This window comes from Callithrix jacchus, chromosome 16, assembly GCF_049354715.1.
Source record: "Callithrix jacchus isolate 240 chromosome 16, calJac240_pri, whole genome shotgun sequence".
NCBI lineage: Eukaryota > Metazoa > Chordata > Mammalia > Primates > Cebidae > Callithrix > Callithrix jacchus.
In genome coordinates, this window is record NC_133517.1 from 64,649,520 (window position 1) to 64,672,132 (window position 22,613).

The window sequence follows — 22,613 nt, forward strand, 5'->3', positions numbered from 1 at the left end:
CACCTTTTCCCACCTGAGTGTTCTTGGGCAAGTTATTAAGTAACCTCTCTGATTCTCTACTTCTTATACATAAAAGAAGAAAAATATGGAATGGTGAGAATGAAATGCAATAATTCATGAAAAATATCACATTTCTAATATCTCTTATGAATATCAGGGGCTAATATTCTGCTTAATACACATTAGTTCTAAAAAGGCAGAAAAGAACAGATGGGGATCATCAAAACAGACAATGAACTGTATTTCTTATGGGTTGACTTTGAGATACTTTGAGATGGGAAATAGGTAACCAGTGGACATTTGGAAACATAAGAAGGGGGTTCAGGAGTGAGAAAGGATCTAGAGATGTTGATTCCTAAGCCAATGTGAGAAGCAGTAGAGTTCTTTGCAATAAAGAAGTCTATTTATGGAAAACAAGTGAATGAGAAGAAAGGAGAGTTAAGAAAGGAATTCAAGAAGTTGAACGGAAACCCCAGTAATAATGATCCCTAATTGTGTGAGTGCTAGGGGCGAGCACAGTTCCAACAAAGCCACATGTCACATCATCACTTCTGTGCAAAGCCTCTGAGCAAGTTACTATTCTTTATCCCCATTTTCCAGAGGGAGAAGCTAAGGCAGCTTAGGTATTCTTTATGAGGTCACACAGCTAGGAAGTGGCATAGCCAGGATTCTAAGAGAAGAGTCTGAGCATGTGCTCCTAATCACTGGGCTACACTGGGTAAAAGCTCTTTGGGGAAAGTTTCTCAGGCAAGGAAGCAGAAGGATGTAGTATTATGAAAGAAAAGAATATGAAGAAATGGCTAATAATGCACAGATTGATAAGGAGGTCAACTCAAGAACTCTTTAGTCTCTGGTAGATGTGTTATGTGTGGAATCTTCACTCAGAAGGCAAGGGAGAAGTCATCTCTCTGACTCTTGACAGAGTGGTACAAATATCCTAGTACAGAGCTCTCGTTACTTTTTAATTGAGATATGATCTATGTTCCTTGAAACCTACCAATTTAAATGTGTACAATTCAGTGATTTTTTTAGTACAGTCATGGGGAGGTTATGCAACCACGACTGCTTTCCTATTCCAGAACATTCCCTCAGCCCCAAAGAGAAACCTTATACTCACTAGCAGTCACTCCTCCTTCCCCACCCGCCCTGATGACCAATGCTAATCTACTCTCAGTCTTCATGGATTTGCCGATTCTGGACTGTCATTATTTTGCTAAAATGTTTAATGAAGGTGTTGTTGACAAAGTGGGCAAGGTGATGTTCTGATACATATATATATATATATATATATATATATCTCAAAATGGTGAAATCAAGTTAATTAACATATCCATCACCTCATCTACTTACCATTTGTTGTTATTGTTGTGAGAATATTTAAGGGCTGCTGTCTTAGCAATTTTTTTTTTTTTTTTATGAGATGAAGTCTCATTCTTTTGCCTAGGCTGGAGTGCAGTGGTGTGATCTCAGCTTACTGCAACCTCCACCTCCCGGGTTCAATCAATTCTCCTCCCTCACTCTCCTGAGTAGCTGAAAATACAGGCACGAGGCACCACACCTGGGTAATTTTTTGTATTTTTAGTTGAGATCAGGTTTTGCCATGTTGGCCAGGCTGGTCTCAAACTCGTGAGCTCAAGTAATCTGCCCACCTCAGCTTCCCAAGGTACTGGGATTACAGGCATGAGCCACCGTGCCTGGCCCTCTCCTAGCAATTTTCAGGAACGCAATACATTATTACTAACTCTAGTCATCATGCTATAGGCTAGATTTCCAGAACACTTTCATCCTGTCTGGAACTTTGTACCCCTTGACCAACATCTCCTCATCCACTTCCCCATCCACTCATGACTTTTTGAGACTGCCTCTTCCGCTCAGTGAATACTGCTGCTCCAGGAATAGCTTACTCAGGCTTACCCGTAGTGTGCCTTTTGGAGTGTCCATCCACTGGTTTTCCCCTGTTTTTTTTCTGGAGCAACAAGGCAAGTCTCTTCTCAGTTCTAGAGCAATGTAGAAAATGCTGCTAGGACACAGCAAAAGTGAACATTGAATCACACAGTGAGAGAGAAGGTGTGGCTCCTCTCCCAGTTCCCTTACAATCCTCTGATAAAACCAGGAAGACCAGGCCTCTGTTTAAAACCTTTGTAGCTGTCAGATTCTCTACAATTTGCTATACTCTCTTTGTTTTTAACAAGGTTATTCTTAACTAAGAACAGGCTCAGAGCTTTCTGCTACACCAGTATCTCGGACACGTGAAATGAGGTTATGTTTTCCATTGTACTGATTTTCACCTTTACTTTCTGTTTAGGGTTTTTCTGTGACTGATACAAAGTTTGCTTTAAAGTAAAAATGTAGAATGAGACCATTTTAAGAACATATTAAATGGCTGAGAGCAAGCAGGTTCCAGGATTCAGCAAAAATCAGGGAAATGATGTCTGGATGACTGAAGCCTGAGAATCGCCATTCTAAAAGCAGTATTTCACATACATAGAAATTAACATCTAGTCTTTCCATCATTGTCTCTTCAAAATATGTCCAAACAATTTCAAAGTGATTGGACCACAGCAATGCTGCACGTGCATGAGGTATCTTATTAAAATTCTCATGGTTTCCAAATATCCTCTAAATATAACAAATCAAACTACCTCCATCCAAAATCAGTAATTAGTCAACCTGGGTGCACACAGGACTTTGAAATCTCTCATCTCTGCTGTCAAAGTAATCACATCCTCCCCAGACTTCTTGCTTTCCGGATTTACCCAAGGCCCCGTGACTTCCATCAGCAATTTATTTTTCTCTGGAAATGCCTAGTTAGAAGACTCCAGAAGAAATCAAAATTAAATTGTTTTGCTGTTTTCTCTCTGAGCAATGGATGCAATCAAACATTACTTCCCCTGATTTTCTTGTGCTTCATTTTCAGGCGAGAGGATGTTTTTGCCTGTTTTGTTTGTCCTCAGTTCACCCCTTTCCCAGCTGTGTTGACACCTTTCCTCATTAGTTGCAATTCATTCTTGAGCCACGGAATTTTGCAGCTACCCAGGCCCCAATACTGCAATTTGGGATGTGTTCCCAGGGCCTGTGAGTCATAGTGAAGGAGAGTAGAGGATTCACACAGGGAGGACTGAACAGGAAGGACTCCATTTCTGCCAGTCCTAGAAAAGGCAGGATGACTCCGGGCAAGTCACCTGAGCTTGAGCTGCGTGCCTTTCTCTAGAACGCGTGCCTGTCACATAAATATCTTTGATGGCAACATCTGTATGTGGCTCTGGGCTTCTCTTTATAGCAAATAATGCCCATTTTTATATTAAAGGATATGGAAGATGTGCTTAGAAAATACAGAATCTTCCCAATGGAAGTAAATTGCATAGAATTTAGAAAATGGGTGAAACAGAATGAAATAGGTATCTTCAACAAAAATATAACGAGCTATTTGGTAATTTTTTTTGCATTATAATCCTTTTACTTGTTATTAAGCTAGGGGAGGAAAATTCACTGTCAATCAGGGAAAGTGAGTTTGGGTCAAATCATGTCTTTTCAGAGATAAAAAAACTCCTTGATCATATTTGAATGTTAAGACTTCTTTTGTGGTTTCCCTGTTGAATACCATCTTTTCTTTTAGAACATTCTGTGTACAATTTCCAGCATTCTATATAGGATGCATTTTCATTTCATCCAACTCTCAGCAGCAAAGTTCTACATTCAACGGGACAGTCCTGGGAAACAGCACAGGGATCTTTTTACTGTTGTCACAGTCTCCTCCACATCTACCCAGATTGCAGTTAAGGGACACTCATGAATACATAATTAGCCATGGAAGTTCCCAGCTCTTTCTCACTTCCACACTGATTTGATCAGCTAGCCTCCTATTTTTTCTTAACAGCTTTATTGAGGTGTAACTGCTATACAGAGAACTGCACGTATTTCATGTGTACAATTTTATGACTTCAGACATATGCAGACACCCGTGATTGTTCCTCTCTCTCTCTCTCTGTGTGTGTGTGTGTGTGTGTGTGTGTGTGTGTGGTAAGAACATAACATGAGAGCTACCTTCTTAATAAATAGCATGTTGTTAACTACAGGTACTATATTGTAGAGCAGATCTCTATAACTCATCCTTCCAGCATAACTGAGACTGTATTCACATTGAACAATGGCTCCTTATTTCCCTCACCCCAACCCCTAACCCCTAACCCCTGGCAGCCACTATTGTACTGTCTGCCCCTATGAGTTTGACTATTTTGTCCACCTCGTAGAAGGAGAATCATGCCACATTTGTCCTTCTGGGACTGACTTCTTTCTCTTGGCATACTGTGCTCCAGGTTTATCCATGTTGTTGCAAGTGGCAAGAGTTCCTTCTTTTTTTAAGATTGAATAATATTCCATTGTCTGCATATACCACATTTCCAATATCCATTCATCTATGGATGGACACTTGGGCTGCTTCCACATCTTGGCTATCATGTACGGTGCTGGGATGGGTGTAGTCCAGGAGCCCCTCAGGAGCCTGGTCATTATTGGATGATCTGTATCTTTCATTTTCTGCCGCTCCTTTCTCTATGGCAACCAGCAGGGATGTATCCACAGACTGCTTTGTCAAGCTGCCAAAGGCTATGTGTATGGTGGTACAAGGAAGCCTGCAGGGTTAGTAGGAATTCCCCAGTCCAAAATCCCCAGCTCAGTATCCAGGCTGTGGGACCACAGGTGGAGCCAGCCCACCAGCCATTCTCTTCTCTTGACGTCTCAGTCTTAGCTCAGCCTTAGCCTCTGTGGTGGTGAAAACCAACCTGCTTTCTCTATAGTTTCTGTACCCTGTTATAACAGGCCCACGTTAGGTTTTGCAAATAACACAACATTGTCTTAACCTTTCACCTCTTACCGAATTCTCCATAAAGTTTATTGAATGCTGACTATGAGCTGGGTACTAATTGCTGGTGTCTGGGACAGATGAAGTGACCTTTTTCTCACAGTCTTTCATCTAGTGAGGGAGCAGACACTCAATAACCAAAAAATCACACAAATTATGTATTGTATTGTCTGTATTTCTGTAACAATTATAAAATCATAAATTATGATCTGTCCTCTGAAGGGAGAGAACAAAGTGTTTAGACTAGAGTAAGCACAACCAGGAAAATACAGACACGTGATCCCCACTCGAAGCACCTACCAGAGTTGTCGAAAGGACTTCAATGATGTAGTTGCCTTAGGTGGTTAGGTATGCTCTCTCAATGACAAGGTTTCTCAGCCACAGCATCATGGTGTTCTGGGCCAGGTAATGCCCTGTTGTGGCACCGGCCCTGTGCATTATTGTGTGCTTAGTAGCATCTCTGGCCTCTGTTCAGTAGATGCCCATAACAACCCTCACCTCACCCCAAGTTGTGAAAACATAAACTGTCTCAACATATTGTACCATGTCCCCCGGAAGCATATTTCACCCCTTATTAAGAACTACTGTTATATGAGGACCCCAGTGTCTCTTAGAGCCCTGTAGTCACTCAGCTCCTAGAATGGGAGACTGGGAATCTTAAAAATCTCTCAATGCTGAGTGAGCATTTCAATACACAAAGCATTTCATGTTACACTCATGCTCAAATTTTTTTAATGACTCCAAATGCCCACAGAGTCAATCTTGGCTTGGATTGTGACATGAGACCCCGCACGATGTGACCTCTGCTTATCAGCCCAGACAGAATAATCTCCTGGGACTGACTTCATGCACATGCTCTTGTCTAGCTAAACAGGAAAACCCTCTTCTGGGAATCAACCCTGATCTCTCACAAATGGATGTCTTGTCATTTCTCTTTATCCACACGCACCCTCTTCCTCTCTGCCTGAACTGTCCTCTTCCTGCTTTCTATGTGGAAGAACTCCTACTCATCTTTCCAGTTTCATGAATCACTGCCTCCTGTGAAACCTCCCTGGACTTCCCCCAAACAGACTCAGACACCCCTTCCTAGACTCCCACCTGATAACTTGTTCCAGCCTTCATTGTGACAATTACCTCATTGCATCCTAATTGTTCATTTGCATGTCTGTCCCTCTCCAGATCATGAGTAGGGCAGAGCAGTATCTAATTTGACTGCCTTTGTCCAGGGCAGCATTTGCAGTATATGCAATAACTGCATTGAATGATTAAATAGATCTTCCTGGCCTGTATCCACGCAGCATCCTTTACATTCGTTCTCTGCTTACTTTTGCTCCACCTCCTAACTCCTATGGCTGGGACTGTCACCTGGGGGCTGCCTCAGTCTTTCCTCCTAGCTGGTTGATATCTTTCCTTAGTCATTTTATGCTCCGGACATTCCATGACAGCAATCAAGGCAGAGAAAGTTTCTATTTATTATCTTGAGCTGTTGAGATTCCCCTGTTTGTTCCCCTTGAATTTCCTACTACACAGTAAAAATCACCTTTTGGATTCTTTCATTTCTTCCTCCCTGTTTTTCTCTTGTCCCTGTCTCTAAACCCTTCTCCGGAGTGGTGGCTATTCTCCACTAGGTCCAGCTGGTCTCTCCCAGATACCCTCTCACTACGCCTATTCAGCTCTGTGATGGGGCAGGGGGCAGAGAGGTGTCTTTTCCCTCCACTGGGGCACTTTATTCTAGTCTGTCCTACAGTGAAGTCAGGGCAAATAAGCAGCCATATGGGATAAAGCTTGTGCCTAGAAATGTCTGGGCAAGTTTAGAAATCTCTTCATGGTATAGCAATTTCCTGTATATCTAATTCAAAGTAAATATTACCTTTCTTAAGGTCAAGTAACAAGCTCCTTTTATTATAGAATGATAAATTCTTTAAAATCCCTTCCACCTTTAAGCATCCTTTGATGACTCATCGGCACCTTCCTACCACCCCCCACTCTGCATGAAGCTGACTATCCTGTTTGGTCATGTAACTAGGGATCACATCTATTATAATGTTTATTAGTGATGGAAGTTTCAATTCTCTCCATCTATACTGTATGTTAGGATGTTTACAATTTTGCCTTTTCTCCTTCACTGATCACAGCTGTAAAAAGGTAGACATTACTGTCTTATTTTACATGAAGAAACTCAGGGTCAGAAAAATTAAGCAAATTGCCCTGTTACTAGTATAACAATGTATGTTCCAATCTTTCTGATGCCAAAGTCCTTGAAATTTCTACCAAACCACGTTTTATCTCTTTTTAGCAAATGATAATGTTTCCCCTGTCCATAAGTGATGCCTTCTTGATCGATTCCCACTGTTGACTCGTGTGTATACACACGCACACACACACACACACACACACACAGCCCACCTAGGTTTCAACTTCTTTTGGGACAGTGTCTTATTCTCCCTTGTTCGCCTCCCATCTAAGTGTCCTACAATTTATAAGGTTGCCAAATATTTGCCAAGTCAATATGCCTACTTCCCTTAGTCATGAAATCAAAGCTTAGATGGACCATAGAAATAATTGTCCTATTTAGACAAGAAGCAAAAATAAGGACATACTATGAGTATAAACAAAACCGCAAAAAACAAAAAACACAAATTTTACAGGTCTTCAGAGTTTCCCCCAAGGTAAAATAAATTAAGACAATTTCTACAAACACCGTGCCTCCTGCTCAAAGCTTAAAGCCAGACAGTAATCTCATGGCTACTCCATCATCTCCCACTGCAGGATTATCTTTTTTTGAAGAACCACATTTATTCTCCTTACCCATGGGAGATTATCTCTCTGTATAATTTATAATTTTAGGTTGTGAGCTCATGTCCTTTGGGCTTTATCCGGGGAAATCTTTGCAGATTGGCTTACAGTGTGTTTTCACCGAGAGCTTTTATGTTGGCTTCCGGCAGATGTCACAGGGCTAGTACCAGCTTGGGACTTTTTAAAATATTAACTTCTCAGGTCAGTACAAATTTTAACTCAAAACCCACTTTCTTATAAAGTGTTAGGGGAGACACTTCCTCCCACTCATTACCTAGGCCAAAAGAGATACGCTTTCAGGCCTTCTCCTAGAACTAGTGCACAGGTTTTTTTTTTTTTTTTTTCCTAGCCATGTTTTCATTGAGGAAGTAGCATTTTGAGTCCTATCAGTTTCAATTTTCTGTCAGTCTTGACATCAAGGTCTTTGTCTTGTTCCTAATGTCAGTTAATCCATATACTTTTGATTACCATGACTTCTAAGGCCCTCTCCCAACCCCTTTTGGAAGCTTCATCCACAGAACATACTTAGAGTTCTAGGTTTCCCTGGCTTGGCCTTTGGGAATAATTCCTTCTTTTGAGCTCAGCTATAGAGTTAAAGAAAAATAACATTTGTTGGGCATGTGCGATCTCTTTTAGATGTCAACCTGGAAAGTACCTACATCCCAAGGGAGGACTCTGGCTACTTTTTCTGAGTGGCTTTGCTTCCAAGTCAATGAGCTCTAAACTGGCTCGAATTTTTACCCAAGATCACGAGAGTAAAGTTAAACCCTGGAATGTAATACAGAGCACTCAAGACAGAACCAAGAGAATTCCTAGGTACATTTATGCCAGATGAACCAAATGAGAGACTTCCAGTGGCGGAGTCAGAGGTGTGGTGCTTAACTCTCCCTGTTGTTGAAAGGCATTTTTAACACATTCATCCTTTCCAAGGAAGCTTTGGCTTGGGGAGTGTTGGATCCCTTAATCTCTGACTCAAACTAAGAATCAAGGATTAAAATTCATTCCTTTTTGACCTCACACTGAAGGCACCAATTGTTATGAGGAGTCATCTTAGCATGTTTGACACCTGATGTTGCATGCATGCTTTTGCAATAAACTTGACTTTTTTGTGAGAATGTCAGGCTAAGTTTAGGGCCAGTAAAATGTATTTATGTATGAATCATCATAGAAGAAAATGGGTGCATGTTCTTGAAGCTATGTATGTATGAAATAGTCTCTTTGAATAAAAAATTTAAACAGATGGTTGCTATATTTTAACCAGCATTTCAATGTATTTTATAGAGGGAGAATTTCCTTCATGACACTTATCACAAGATATTTTCTCCCCTGTCCCCCAGCAGTCTGTAAGGAAAGAGATGTTGTTCTAATTCACCACTATATCCCAGCAGCTAGGTCAGTTTCTGATACATAGTCACATTCAATAAATGTTAAATGAATTAGAAGTAGAAGGAGTTGACTGCTCAAGTTTGGTCGTATAAAGATATGAGGTTCATCTGACTACACATCTTTCAAATCCACCTATACAAACCTCTATGTCATTGAAGATGCCTCTGGCCTTTGTTTACTTCTCTGGATACTTCTCTTCAACCTTCTGTTTACTTCAACTGGATACTCCACTGGATACTTCTCTTCAACCTTCAAAGATGATGACAAATTGAAATGCTATCTGATATGGTGTACCTGTGTCCCCACCCAAATCTCATCTTGGATTGTAGCTCCCACAATTCCCATGTGTTGTGGGAGGGACCTGGTAGGAGGGAATTGAATCATGGGGATGGGTCTTTCCCATGCTGTTTTCATGATAGTGAATAAGTCTCATGAGATCTGATGGTTTTATAGGGGATTTCCCTTTTTGCTTGGCTCTTCTCTCTCTGCCTGCCACCATCCATGTAAGACAAGACTTTACTCCTCCTTGCCTTCCACCATGATTGTGAGGCCTCCCCAGCCATGTGGAACTGTGCATCTATTAAACCTCTTTTTCCTTATAAGTTACACAGTCTCAGGAAAGTCTTTATCAGCAACATGACAACAGACTAACTCATCCAGAAATCCTTCTCCCATTCCACTATGGTAGTGCAATGGTGTACCAATGATACTATTTTTGTGAATATTAGGAACTAACTGTGCATTGAGGAGTCAGTGAACTCTCTCTCTCTCTCTCTCTCTCTCTCTCTCTCTTTCACTGAACCCCTCTGCTTTTCCAGGAGGTGATTTGGACTGTTCTTCTCTGCCTGATGACTGGGAGTCAGGGAAGATGAATGCAGAGTCTGCAATAACCTCTTCCAGCCACATCGTATCTCAACCTCCTGGAGGAAACTTCCACGACATGTCTCTTCAGTCCCAGTTGACAGCTTCTGAACATTTCCAAGAGAATAGTTCAGATCATTCAGGTGAGTTCAGGTTTTTAAAATCTTTGCCATATTCAAAGAATTCTTCCTTTCAGAGCCTGAGAATGACTAATGTGCTCTTAGGAGCTGGTACCAAACTGTGGGAAAAGGGGAGGACACGGGGCCTCTGCTAGAGCACAAATGACCCTTTGCAGAGGAGATGACTGCCTTTGAGTGTCATGTTAGAGGCACCAGAAGCACTGGATCCACAGTGTTCTATTAAAAAGAAAATCCTGAGACTATTTTGTAAAATGTTAGTCTTCAATAAAGCAGAGTGGAAGATACCAGATGTTTGCTATTTTAATTCTTAGCTGTGTAGTGGACATACTACATAAGAAGAAAAAAAGGCCAGGCACAGTGGCTCATGCCTGTAATCTCAGCACTTTGGGAGGCCAAGGTGGGTGGAAAACCTGAGGTCAGGAGTTCAAGACCAGTCTGGCCTACATGGTGAAACGCCATCTCTACTAAAAATACAAAAATTAGCTAGGCATTGTGACACACACCTTAATCCCAGCTACTTGGGAGGCTGAGGCAGGGAAAATTTCTTGAACCAGGAAGGCTGAGGTTTCAGTGAGTTGCAATCGTACCACTGCATTCCAGCCTGAGCAACAGAGTGAGACTCCATCTCAAAAAAAGAAAAAGAAGAAGGAGGAGGAGGGAGGAAGGAGGAAGAGGAGGAGGAGGAAGAAGAAAAAGAACAAAAAGAACATCCTTTATGTTCCCGAGCCATGGAAAGTCAAAAGATAATAAAGACATTTGGTGTAAATTCAGCAAGCATGTTCCTTAATCTCTAGTTTGCTAATGTCAGAATAAACATGTTTGGACATGGTGCTGCACCAAGGTGAAGAGAGCTCACTTTGTCATTGGCTTGCTGAGATTAAAAGCCCAGCTCCCTACCCATTAGCTATAACTCAGAAGCAGTTTACCAAACCCTCTCAAACTTAACATTTTTATCTCTACATGGAGATGATCTTAATTCCTACCTTGTAATGACTAGAATAACTCACGTAAAGTACTTAGCATACTGTGTCGTGTCTACTAAATACTCAGTAAATGTGAAGTTACTGTTACATAAAGTTGAAGTTAAATGGAAAAAATATTTTCTCTTTATTTTATTTCACAAAATCATAAATATTCACTTCACTGGCCTTCACTTTTCCTGAAGATCAGTGTGCTTTTTATATTGTGTTCCCAGTATAGCTACTAGATAAATCTTCAGGGTTTGTTTGTTTGTTTGTTTGTTTGTTTTTAATGTTCCCTTTCCAGATGTTGCAATGACAGGTTATTAACACCGAAGGAGGCTCAATAGCTACCTCCTCCAGGGAGCCCACCCTTCTTGGCTCTCCTCTAGCTCCCAGGATTTCTCTTTCTCATGCCCATTATTTTCACTGTTACTGTATGTTTGCTTCTGTGAGCTCCTTAAATATGAGAACTAGGTCATAGTCATCTGTGAATTCCAAAATGCCCACATAGGCACAGAGATAATGCTTTACGGCTGATGGAACAATTAATAAGTGTGCTACCTCTGTTTTACAGATAAAAATATTCAGATTCAGACAGGTAAAGTTAACCTTTCTACTCTTTGCCCAGAGTTTTGTAAGAACAAATATAAGCTCTTTGCTGTGTCTGGAGTATCTCTCCCACCTGCTATACCTGGGTGGCTCCCCTACCCTTCCTCAAGGCTCTAATTAGATGAGAATTCCTCTATGCACTTTCTCTACCCCTTTCTGGCTGGTGGTGTTAGCACTTCACTTCCCCTCAATTCTCTGGCTTTCTATTTTCCACTATAGAAACCGTTTATTTTCCTCTTTCTTACTGGGCTATAAAGTCCTGGGTGGAGAAGGTCTCCATCTTCCTTTAAGTCCTTTGCGTGTAGGTTTTACATGTGTGTTCTGTTCCAGGTGCTAAGGGTATAGGTAGGTACATCATCTGTATCAGTTGAAGATTTTTGAGTTCCAGTGGATGGAAACCGAACTCAAAGTGGATCAAGCAATAGGAGAATGTATTGACTCATCTTAATGAAAATCCCAGGTTTATAGTGCAGGTTCCTGCCATTCTTTGTCTTTTGTTCTCTCTTCTCTTCTGTATCTGTGTTACTCTTTAAAAGGTTGTACCAGACCAGTAACATAATAAGACCTAGGTGACATAGTAAGACCTTGTCTTTACAAAAAATGCAAAAATTAGCTAGGCATGGTGGCTCATGCCTATAGTCCCAGCTACCCAGGAGGCTGAGGTGATAGGATTGTGTGAGCCCAGGAGTTGAAGACTAGCCTGGGCAACATGGTGAGACCCAATTTTTTTAAAAAAATTAGCTGGGCATGGTGGTGCATGCCTAAAATCCCAGCTACCTGGGAGGCCAAGGTGGGTTGATCACCTGAGCCTGAGGGGTCAAGGCTGCAGTGAGCCACGATCATGCACTGCACTGCACTGCAGCCTGGGCAGTGGAGTGAAACTCCGTCTCAAAAAAAAAAAGAAAAAGAAAAGATAAAGAAAGAAAAGAAAAAGTCCTCCTTCCATGGTGGATCCTGGTGGCTCTGTGCCTACCTACACCTTTCCAGTTTCCTGTTCAGCAGACAGAGCTTACATCTGTCTAGACTAATGACAAGAGGTCGGTAATTGATTTGTTGGTTCTGGAAAGGCCTGTTTCACATTGACAAAACCTTGTTGATAAGTATGTGAAACTCTGCAAAGCTTGAAAGGAAAAAAATGCTTGGAGGAAAATCAGAAAAACTCAGTCACTTCACCCAAACTGTGCACCAAAGGTGGGGAGAGGTGATTCCGCAAGGAAAATATGGGCGCTGTCCCTGGAGAATGGGAACTAGATACTGATTATTTTCTCAGTGAGCTTGCAGTCCAGTGGAGGAATATAGCCAAATATTACAGAATTTTTAATTCAATGTGGAAAGAGAGTTAATGAAGATATGAACAAGGTATAACGGGAGCCCAGGGAGGGAGCGGCTAAGGGCCAAGGAGGAGCTAGTAGAATCAAAGTAGGCTTCCTGAAAGAGGTTATACCTTAGCTGAGCTGAAGGAGGTATTCAGCAAATGGCTACTTAAGGAAGGAATCCGTGAATAACTCATTCCAAATCACACAAGTCATCTTCATAGATCTCAAACTTAAACCCATTCATCCTTCAGTATCCAAATCTAGTGATCTTTGCGTTTTTCAAGCTGGATTTCTTTCTGTAAGAAAATGTTTTCCAAATTCCACATGAAATCAGGGGAGACTAAGAATAGAAACACACTTTAGGAGGATGGTTGAGTGTTCAACTGAACTCACAATAACTTAATTCACAATGTACATGAACAACTGTACATTTGCAATGACGTAATGTACTACTGTGATATTTTCACAGTAGTAAATTATTGCCAATCTTCAGTATTCCACCCGCATTATGGGCTAAGTAAGTTTTGTTATCTGACTCAATCCTCATTCATGGCATAAATAGCAAAAATAAATACATTCATAACATAAAGCCATTCCAAGTTTTAAACAACTGTTTCAAAATTAAGCTTTTGAAGCATTTGACAAAAATTAAGTTGAAATCTGTTTATACTCTCCTTTAGAGTTTTATATGGTACCCCTTAAAACAGTTTTAATTTGTGTAAGGTGATTAGAATAATACCAAAGTTCATGATTGGTTTAACTCTTATGCCCATAATTGCCAGATGATTTGTAGTTTCTACTGCGGCTTGGCAGTACTGAAATATTGTACTGATTGCAAAGACAAATGTTTCATAATATGTGTTCTCATTTTTGGTCTTTACAGACTTCCAGTATACAAAGTTGCAATTGTCTTTCCCTGCCCACTTCAGACAAAATGTTACGTTCTGTCTAGATGTGGATATTTAATCTTGGCTGTGACACTTCCTAGCTATGTGACCTTGGACACACACCGCCTAGCTGTGTGACCTTAGACAAGTCCATCATTTCTTTTAGTCTTGTTCTCTTTGCAGAACTAAGATAATGGCATCCACCTCACAGGGTTGCGGTGCTGTTTAAGTGAGCTAAGGTGTGACAGCTCTTTGTGAATTATAATGCACTTTACAGATTTTAGACACTATTATTATAATCACCACAATCGCAGAGTTAGATTTCTTTCATTATCCTAAACTCTACAAAGCCTTTCCCCAAAATGAACTCAAAAGGCAAGACCTAAACTGTGTAAATAGTTTTATAGTTTTATTTTACAGTGATTGAAGAAAGCAATTGTATGCAGAAAATTGTCCATCGACAGCCCTGTCAAACATTAGGTAATTTTATCTTGTTATTTATAACACTTGAAACTGACATACATTCAAAAACTTTTTTTGTTTTTGGTGAGTAGAAGGGAAGTTTGAGATGATTTTCTTGTTCCGAGATGATTGAATCAGCAATGATTTCTTATTTATTTATTTTTGTTCTCTCTCTTAGAAACTAGTTTGTTGCAAGAAGTCTGCTTTCAGGCAATCCTACTTGCTGTGTGCTTAATCATTTCTGCATGTGCAAGGTAATTCAGATTTTATTTTCACGCAGTGGTATTTCATAATTAGTGAAGCTGTAATTGATTGATAATTTTTCTTGTCTTATTCCACAAAACATGTTAGGTAGCTCTGTGGTTAAGATTTGTTCATTTGTCTGTCGATGGTAAGTACCTTGCTATCTCTCATTGCCATCTCTATCCTGTCACAAAGCATACAAAACCTAGAAAGGGGGCCAGGCTCAGTGGCTCACACCTACAATCCCAGCACTTTGGGAGGCCAAGGCGGAAGGATCACCTGAGGTCAGGAGTTTGAGACCAACCTGACCAACATAGTGAAACCCCGTCTCTACTAAAAACACAAAATTAGCCGGGTGTGGTGGCGGGCACCTGTAATCCCCGCTGTCAGAGGCTGAGGCTGAAGAATGCCTTGAACTCGGGAGGCAGAGGTTGCAGTGAGCCCAGATCACACCATTGCACTCCAGCCTGGGCAACAAGAGTGAAACTCCATCTCAAAATAAAAACAAAAATAAACCTAGAAAACAAACAAAACCTAGTGTATCTTGGATAAAATTTTACCACTTTTTGTCCATAAAAGAAGTGGCTCCTGTTACAGATATACTCCAAGCATCCCTGCCTGGAGTTCAAAGGCACTTGAAGTCCCCACTATGGGACTTAGGGTCCCAGCAGAGACTCCACTTTCCCATTGTATTTGTATGTCCCCACTTAAATTGTCTCTTTATGCCTTCCTATAGGTATGTTTGTTCTCTACCCTCTGGCCTGCATGTTCTTCCTTTGCCTTCTTTTCTTTCCCTGTTCAGGTCTCCAGAGCAGTGATCAAGTTCCTTGGTGCTAAGCCCACTCCTGTCTCAGGGCCTTTGCACTTGCTGTTTACTCTGCCTCTTACAATCCTTCTCTAGATGTCCTCGTTACATGTGGCCTTACTTCTTGACAACATCCATTCAAATGTCACATCATGAGAGAGATCTTCCCTGAAAATCCTGTATGCCGCTGTTTGTCACATGTACCTTGCTTTACTTTTCTTTAGAGCACTTATTATCCCCTGACCTGTGACGTGGTTATCTGCTGAAATTTTAATGGGAACTGCTTTTCCCTACAAGAATATGAGCTACCTGAGAGCAGACTTTGGGGACACATTGTGCATCTCCCTCATTTCAGAATCCTCAGTGCCCAGAGTTCTTCAATATTTGTTGAATCAATGAAACAAAGGTGAATAGGACAGTCCAGGGGTCTTTATGGTTCTTGAACTCTGGACAGCATGGGCCGCCTGTTCTCGAGTCCCACGTTTTGTGGGTCAAATACAGCAGCATCACTTAGAGGAGCTGCTTTTTTAAATCCAAAGTCCTATATCCCGTCTCTTGAGATACTAATTTAGATTTACTGAGAATTGGTATTTTAAAATAAGCTTCCCAGATAATTATGAGGTTTGCAAAACATTTTTAGATCACAATGGGACCAAAAGAACAAAAGTGGAGTTGGGGGGGGGCGTGGTGCTCCTGTAGTTAAAAATAAATTTGCAAAATTCTGCATTCTATATCCCAAGTTGGAGTACCACGATGTGCATTAGTATAATAATCAGTGAAATCATGTGGTGAAGGAACACGTCTAGCTTCCTGTCACTTTGTGTTTTCCAAACTTCCAAGTTGATCTCAGAGCCCTTTTCTTTCACAGGACTATAAATGAATGTTCCTTAGGTTAATGTTTGTAGATACTCCTCCCTTAAGAGGTGGAGCTTAACTCTTAATCCTTTGAGGGAGGGCTGCATTTAGAAACTTCTTCCAGGGAGTAGAGTGAGGAAAGGAGTAAAAAAGGTTACTCTTCAGCGGAGAAACTAGACCAACACTGCTGCAACTGTTTGAACAAGTCAGCATTAACAGGGATAAGCTATGTTGATTGCATGTCCCTTTGATGCAATGTGGTGAGAATGGCACTTTATCTCTGTGGTCTTCCAAACCCTAGTCTAACCAAAAGAAAAATAACAGAAAAAAACAAAACAAAATAAGAAACATTCAACACATTATCTGGGCAGGACTTTCCAAAACTGTCAAGGCCATCAAAACCAGGGAGGGGGACAAACTCTCAGAGCCCAGAGGAACCTAGCAGACACAATGACTGCATGTATGTGGTGACCTGGATGGGATCCTGAAATGGAAAAAGAAAAATCCAAATGAAGTGCAGAGCAGAGATCATAGTAATGTACCAGTGTTGGTTCCTTCACTGTGACAAACATACCACAGTAAAATCACATGTTAATGATAGAAGATGCTGGGGACCACCAGAACCCTCTGTCCTAATTTTGCAATTTCTCTGCTTATCTAAAATTATTCTAAATAATTTTATTTGAATTAAAAAATTGACTCAAAATGTATAGATGTGGGCAAGAACATAGATGTTTCTCATAGAGATGTAAGTGATAGATGAGAGGCATGAACACTGGTATGTTTGTATATACAGGTTGAGTATGCCACATACAAAATGCTTGGGACCGGAGTGTTTTGGATTTTGGACTTTTTTCACATTTGGGAATATTTGCATATACATGATGAGATATCTTGAGGATGAGACTCAAATCTAAACAAAATTCATTTATGTTTCTATATATACACATAGCCTACAGGTAATTTTACACAATTTTAAATAATCTTGTGTACCTGTGGCATGAAGTCAGGTGCGGAGGTTTCCACATGTGGCATCATGTAGGCATTCAAAAAGTTTCAAACTTGGAGGCATTTCAAGTTTTTTTTTATTTAGAGATGCTCAACCTACATATATATAAAATTCAGAAAAAGACAAGACAAATCAATGATTAAGATGTAAGAATACTGATTAATTCCAAGGATATAAAGTGAAAGGAACAACCAAGGAACCTTATAGGGTGCGGAAATATTCTATATCTTAATATGGGTAGCAATGACAGGTGTTTATATAAAAAAATCAAAATCAAGTTGTACACTTTATAGGTTTTGCTGTATGTATGTTAGAGCTTATTTTAGAATAATAGTTTCAAAATGCATATAAAGAGATTTCCAAAAGGATATTCACCAGATTTTGTTAATAACTTCTGTATTATGGGATTTTTCTGTTATTTTTTCTTTTTGTATATATTTGTAATCTCTTTCAAATTATTCACATTTTGAAAATAAAAACAATAAAAATATTATTCTTTTTTGAAGCAAATCTACCTAGTGACATCATCACCCATCATATTGGCAAAACTTCAAATGCTCAGTCACACTTTTTTGGCAAAGTTGTGAATTAAAAAGACATGCTTCATCATTGCTGTGAAATTTTTAACGATTTATTCTTGTTTTTTTTGAGGTGGAGTCTTGACCTGTCACTCAGATTGGAGTGCAATGATGCAATCTTGGCTCACTGTAAACTCCGCCTCCTGGGTTCAAATGATTATACCCCCTCAGCAACCAAGTAGCTGGGATTACAGGTGTCCACCACCACACCCAGCTAATTTTTGTATTTTTAGTAGAGATGGGATTTTACCTTGTTGTCCAGGCTGGTCTCGAACTGACCTCATGATCTGCCCACTTCAGCCTCCCAAAGTGTTGGGATTACAGGCGTAATTCACAGCACTTGACCAACAATTTATTCTTTTTTTTTTTTTTTTGAGATGGAGTTTTGCTCTTGTTACCCAGGCTGGAGTGCAATGGCATGATCTCGGCTCACCGCAACCTCTGCCTCCCGGGTTCAGGCAATTCTCCTGCCTCAGCCTCCTGAGTAGCTGGGATTACAGGCACGCGCCACCATGCGCAGCTAATTTTTTGTATTTTTAGTAGAGATGGGGTTTCACCATGTTGACCAGGATGGTCTTGATCTCTTGACCTCATGATCCATCCGCCTCAGCCTCCCAAAGTGCTGGGATTACAGGTTTGAGCCACCGTGCCCGGCCACAATTTATTCTTAAAATCCCTGAGTAGGGAGGTTCAATAATGTCAACCAGGTTTAAAGTTTCATGTCTCCTTTGACCTGGCCATACCTTTTCTAATAATTTATTGTTCACATACACTAGCACATGTGTGAAATGACATATGTAACATGCTATTCACTGCATTTTAAACAGTTTTTAAAAATTATCTTTCAGTGTACTTTTAGTAGTTTTTAGCATATTCACAAAATTGTGCAACCATCACCACTATAATTTCATCACTGAGAAAGAAACCCTGTACCCATTATCAGGTACTCTCCATTCCTTCCTCCCCCACCACTTGGAAACCACTAATCTACTTTCTGTCTATATGAATTTGTCTATTCTGGACATTTTCTTTCTTTTTTTTTTTTTTTTTTTTGAGATGGAGTTTCGCTCTTGTTACCCAGGCTGGAGTGCAATGGCTCAATCTCGGCTCACTGCAACCTCCGCCTCCTGGGTTCAGACAATTCTCCTGCCTCAGCCTCCTGAGGAGCTGGGATTACAGGCACGCACCACCATGCCCAGCTAATTTTTTTTTGTATTTTTAGTAGAGACAGGGTTTCACCATGTTGACCAGGATGGTCTCGATCTCTTGACCTGGTGATCCACCCACTTCGGCCTCCCAAAGTGCTGGGATTACAGGCTTGAGCCACCACGCCTGGCCTATTCTGGACATTTCCTATAGAGTTATACAATATGTACATTTCTGTGTCTGGTTTCTCTCACTTAGCATAATGTTTTCAAAGTTCATTCATGTTATAGCATGTATCAGTACTTCATTCTTTTTTATGGACGACTAACATTCCATTGTATAGATATACCACATTTTGTTTATCCATTCATCAAGTCGATGGGCATTTGAGTTTTTCCCACTGTTTGGACATTATGAATAATGTTGCTATGAACACTTAAGTACGAGTTTTGTATGGTCATACATTTTCATTTTTCTTGGCTAAATATCTAGGTATGAAGATTCTGGTCATATAGTAAGTCTATGTTTAATATTTTTAGACACTGCTAAAATGTTTTTCAATAGGATTGCACCATCTTACACTCCCACCAGCAATTTATGAGGAATCAAAATTTTCCTCATTCTTAACATTTATTATTGTCTGTCTTTTTGACTAGAGTCATCCTGGTGGTCATTGTCGTTTTGATTTGCATTTCCCTGGTGGCTAATAATGTTGATCATCTTTCCACGAGCTTATTGGATATTTGTATATCTTTTTTTATAGAAATGTCTGTTCAAGTACTCTGACATTTTTTAAACCAGATTTTCTTACAGTTAAGTTAAAATATTCTTTATATATTCTGCATACTAACCCCTTCTCAGATATGTGATTTGCAAATATTTTTCCTATTCTGTGGATTGCCTTTTCACCCTGTCCAATGTGTTCTTCAATGTGCAGAAGTTTTACATTTTGATGTAGTCCAATTTCTGTTCTTCTCTTTTTTTATCGTCTGTGCTTTTGGTGTCAATGATCCAATAAATCATTGCCAAATCCAATGTCATGAAGTTTCCCACCTACCTTTTGTTGTGTTTTATGGTTTTAGCACCTACATTTAGCTTTTAATTCATTTTGAGTGCCTTTGTGAGCACTCTTCCTGCAGATAAAATAGCTTTCTCCTTATATCGACTGGGGAGCACCTATTCCCATTGTGACACTAGACTTCCTTATATGTATTTGTATATGGCATAAAGTAGAGGTTCAACTTCATTCTTTTGCATGTAGCGTTTTGAAGTGGAAAAGCATGAGTCTTCCAACTTTGTTTTTCTTTCTCAGGATTGTTTTAGCATTTGGGGTCCCTTGCACATCATTTTGGCAATAGCAAAAAATAGAAACAACCCAAATGTCCATAAATAGAGGACTGAATAAACAACATGTGTCCACACTGCAGAACAATATGTAGTTATGAAGTGCAATAGAGATAGATGTCGTAATAAAGTTAGAGATGAGGTGGGCGAGAGAGAGGGGGGGGAGAGAGAGAGAGAGAGAGAGAGAGAGGGAGAGAGAGGGAGAGAGAGAGAGAGAGGGGCGGGGGAGAGAGAGAGAGAGAGGGAGAGAGAGAGGGAGAGAGAGAGAGAGATTTAAAATAATTACCAATGAGGAGGACTTTCGCGATAAAAATTATCAATAATAACGGGGAAGTGCAAGCATTGAATACAGTTGTCCCTCAATACCCAAGGAGGCAGTATTTGCATATACCCTATGTATATCCTCCCATATAGTTTAAATCATCTCTAGATTACTTATGTAGATGGGTTATATTTCTTAAGAACTTTACTTCAGGACAAGAAGAGGCATTACTGTTATTAAATGAAATGCTTGTTTTTAAAAGAGGGTATTAGGTCTGACTTGTCTGAATAGCTTTTTTACAGACAGAATATGCTATGGAATATAAGGTGTGGGTCCTCTAGACCTCCATCTCTTCACTGCCATGACTCTGATTCAGATATATATTGAGCCTTTACAAGTAGCCTCCTAACTAATTTTTCTCCCGCCAGTTTCCCTCCCCTGCCATCTTTATAAGACTCAATTAGCCAACAGCTTTAAGTCCAGCTACTTAATGAGCTTCAGATCTGCTTCTTCCATCCTCCCACCTCCTATCTATTTATTCTCCCAGGTCCAGCAATGTCAGACCCACTGCACTATCCTTTTCCCCACCCTGTTAATTCTAACCTGTTAAACACCAAGTCATTTCACAACCCCTGCCTTTGTGAGCACTCTTCCTGCAGATAAAATGGCTTTCTTCTTATATCGACTGGGGAGCACCTATTCCCATTGTGACACTAGACTTCCTTAATCATCCTCTTCGTTTTAGCCTCCCCCTTTTCACTTATTTATTTAAACATTAATGTATATCAGTAGGTACTCACACATTTTTATTTTATACTCTGGGTTATAACATTATACAATGTTTTTCTCTTTCTTCTGCAAGTTGTTCTGACTTTTGCCATTGAGAGCTCTTTCAGATTGGTTTCTGCATCCTTTTCACATGCTCTTAATCTTTTTTTCTTGAACACTGTCTTGCTTCTGTTACTACCAGATAATTCACGCTCAATTTGTGTTTTTCCTGCCCCAGCCCTCAGCCTTTTTTCTAAGAACCCCTTATTCTTTTTATTATAGAACACTAGAAACCAAGATCTAGGTGCTGGGTGTGCTCAGAGCTACTGGGATGTTATTGCTTCTATAGCCAGTCAGTAGATGGAATAAAAATTATGTGTATGTATACTGACTCATATATACCTACATATCAACAATTATTTTTGTAACCATTTGTGCATATATTTTAAGCAAAATATCATTCATATTGTTATATCTAACTCTAACCCAATACCACATGCTTCATTCTAGCCTTCTCCTCACCATGCCTCCCTGTAACCTCATGCTCCTACAGTTAGAAAGCAGGTTTCCACCATCTGGCATCCATTTACTAGTTTGTTCAATGCTAGTTTACATGTAGAGACATATCTGAATTAACCCATACAAACTGTGAGAAGCAATCTTCCTGACTTGAGTACCATGCTTCTGCATTACACCTTCTGCCTTTTGTTTTATAGTCCAGCTGAAACTCCATTTTCCAAAGTTATTTTTCCCCGATCCCTTCAGTGAGATTATGCTATACATTTATACTATAGTTAGACTACTTTGTCTGCATTCCATCCTGGAATCCCCCAACTTTCTGATTGATATTTCTAAGTTTGTGTGCATGAAGGTTTGCTCTTTTGCTGCAAAGTTTTATGGCTTTTGACAAATTGCACAATGCCATATATCCATCACTACAGTATCATACAAACTAGTTCTATCATACTTAAAAGTGTCTCTATGGTTCTCTAGTCAAACACTTCTCCTTCCCCAAACTCCTGAAAACCACTGATCTGTTTTCTGTTCGTATCGATTTGGCTTCTCTAGATTGTTATATTAATGTAGTCATACAGAACAAAGCCTTTTCAGTCTTGCTTCTTTCATAGAGCAAGATGCAGAAAGATTTACACATGCTGTTGCATGAATTAATACCACATTCATTTTTTTAGCTTAAAAGTAACTATTACCAAAAACAGAAAGGTAGGAAAGGAAGCAGAAATATGAGCTTAGATCTCACATTGAATTTTGGTCCTTTTGTCATGGGATCCGTGGGGTGTCACTTTGCCAGCTGGAAACCTCTGT

At 40.1% G+C, this 22,613-nt stretch overlaps 1 protein-coding gene across 2 annotated transcripts in view; it reads left to right on the forward strand.

Moving 5' to 3' along the window:
- Window positions 1–22,613, forward strand: part of TMEM71 (transmembrane protein 71) — a 48,146-nt gene that overhangs the window by 17,581 nt on the left and 7,952 nt on the right. The window contains exons 6-8 of one of the 2 annotated variants that reach the window (XM_035277364.3): window positions 9,862–10,047; window positions 14,239–14,298; window positions 14,459–14,534. In XM_035277364.3, coding sequence (XP_035133255.1) covers window positions 9,862–10,047; window positions 14,239–14,298; window positions 14,459–14,534 — 322 coding nt within the window. The remainder of the gene's footprint in view (window positions 1–9,861; window positions 10,048–14,238; window positions 14,299–14,458; window positions 14,535–22,613) is intronic. The other variant, XM_008983247.5, reaches the window with a different exon arrangement.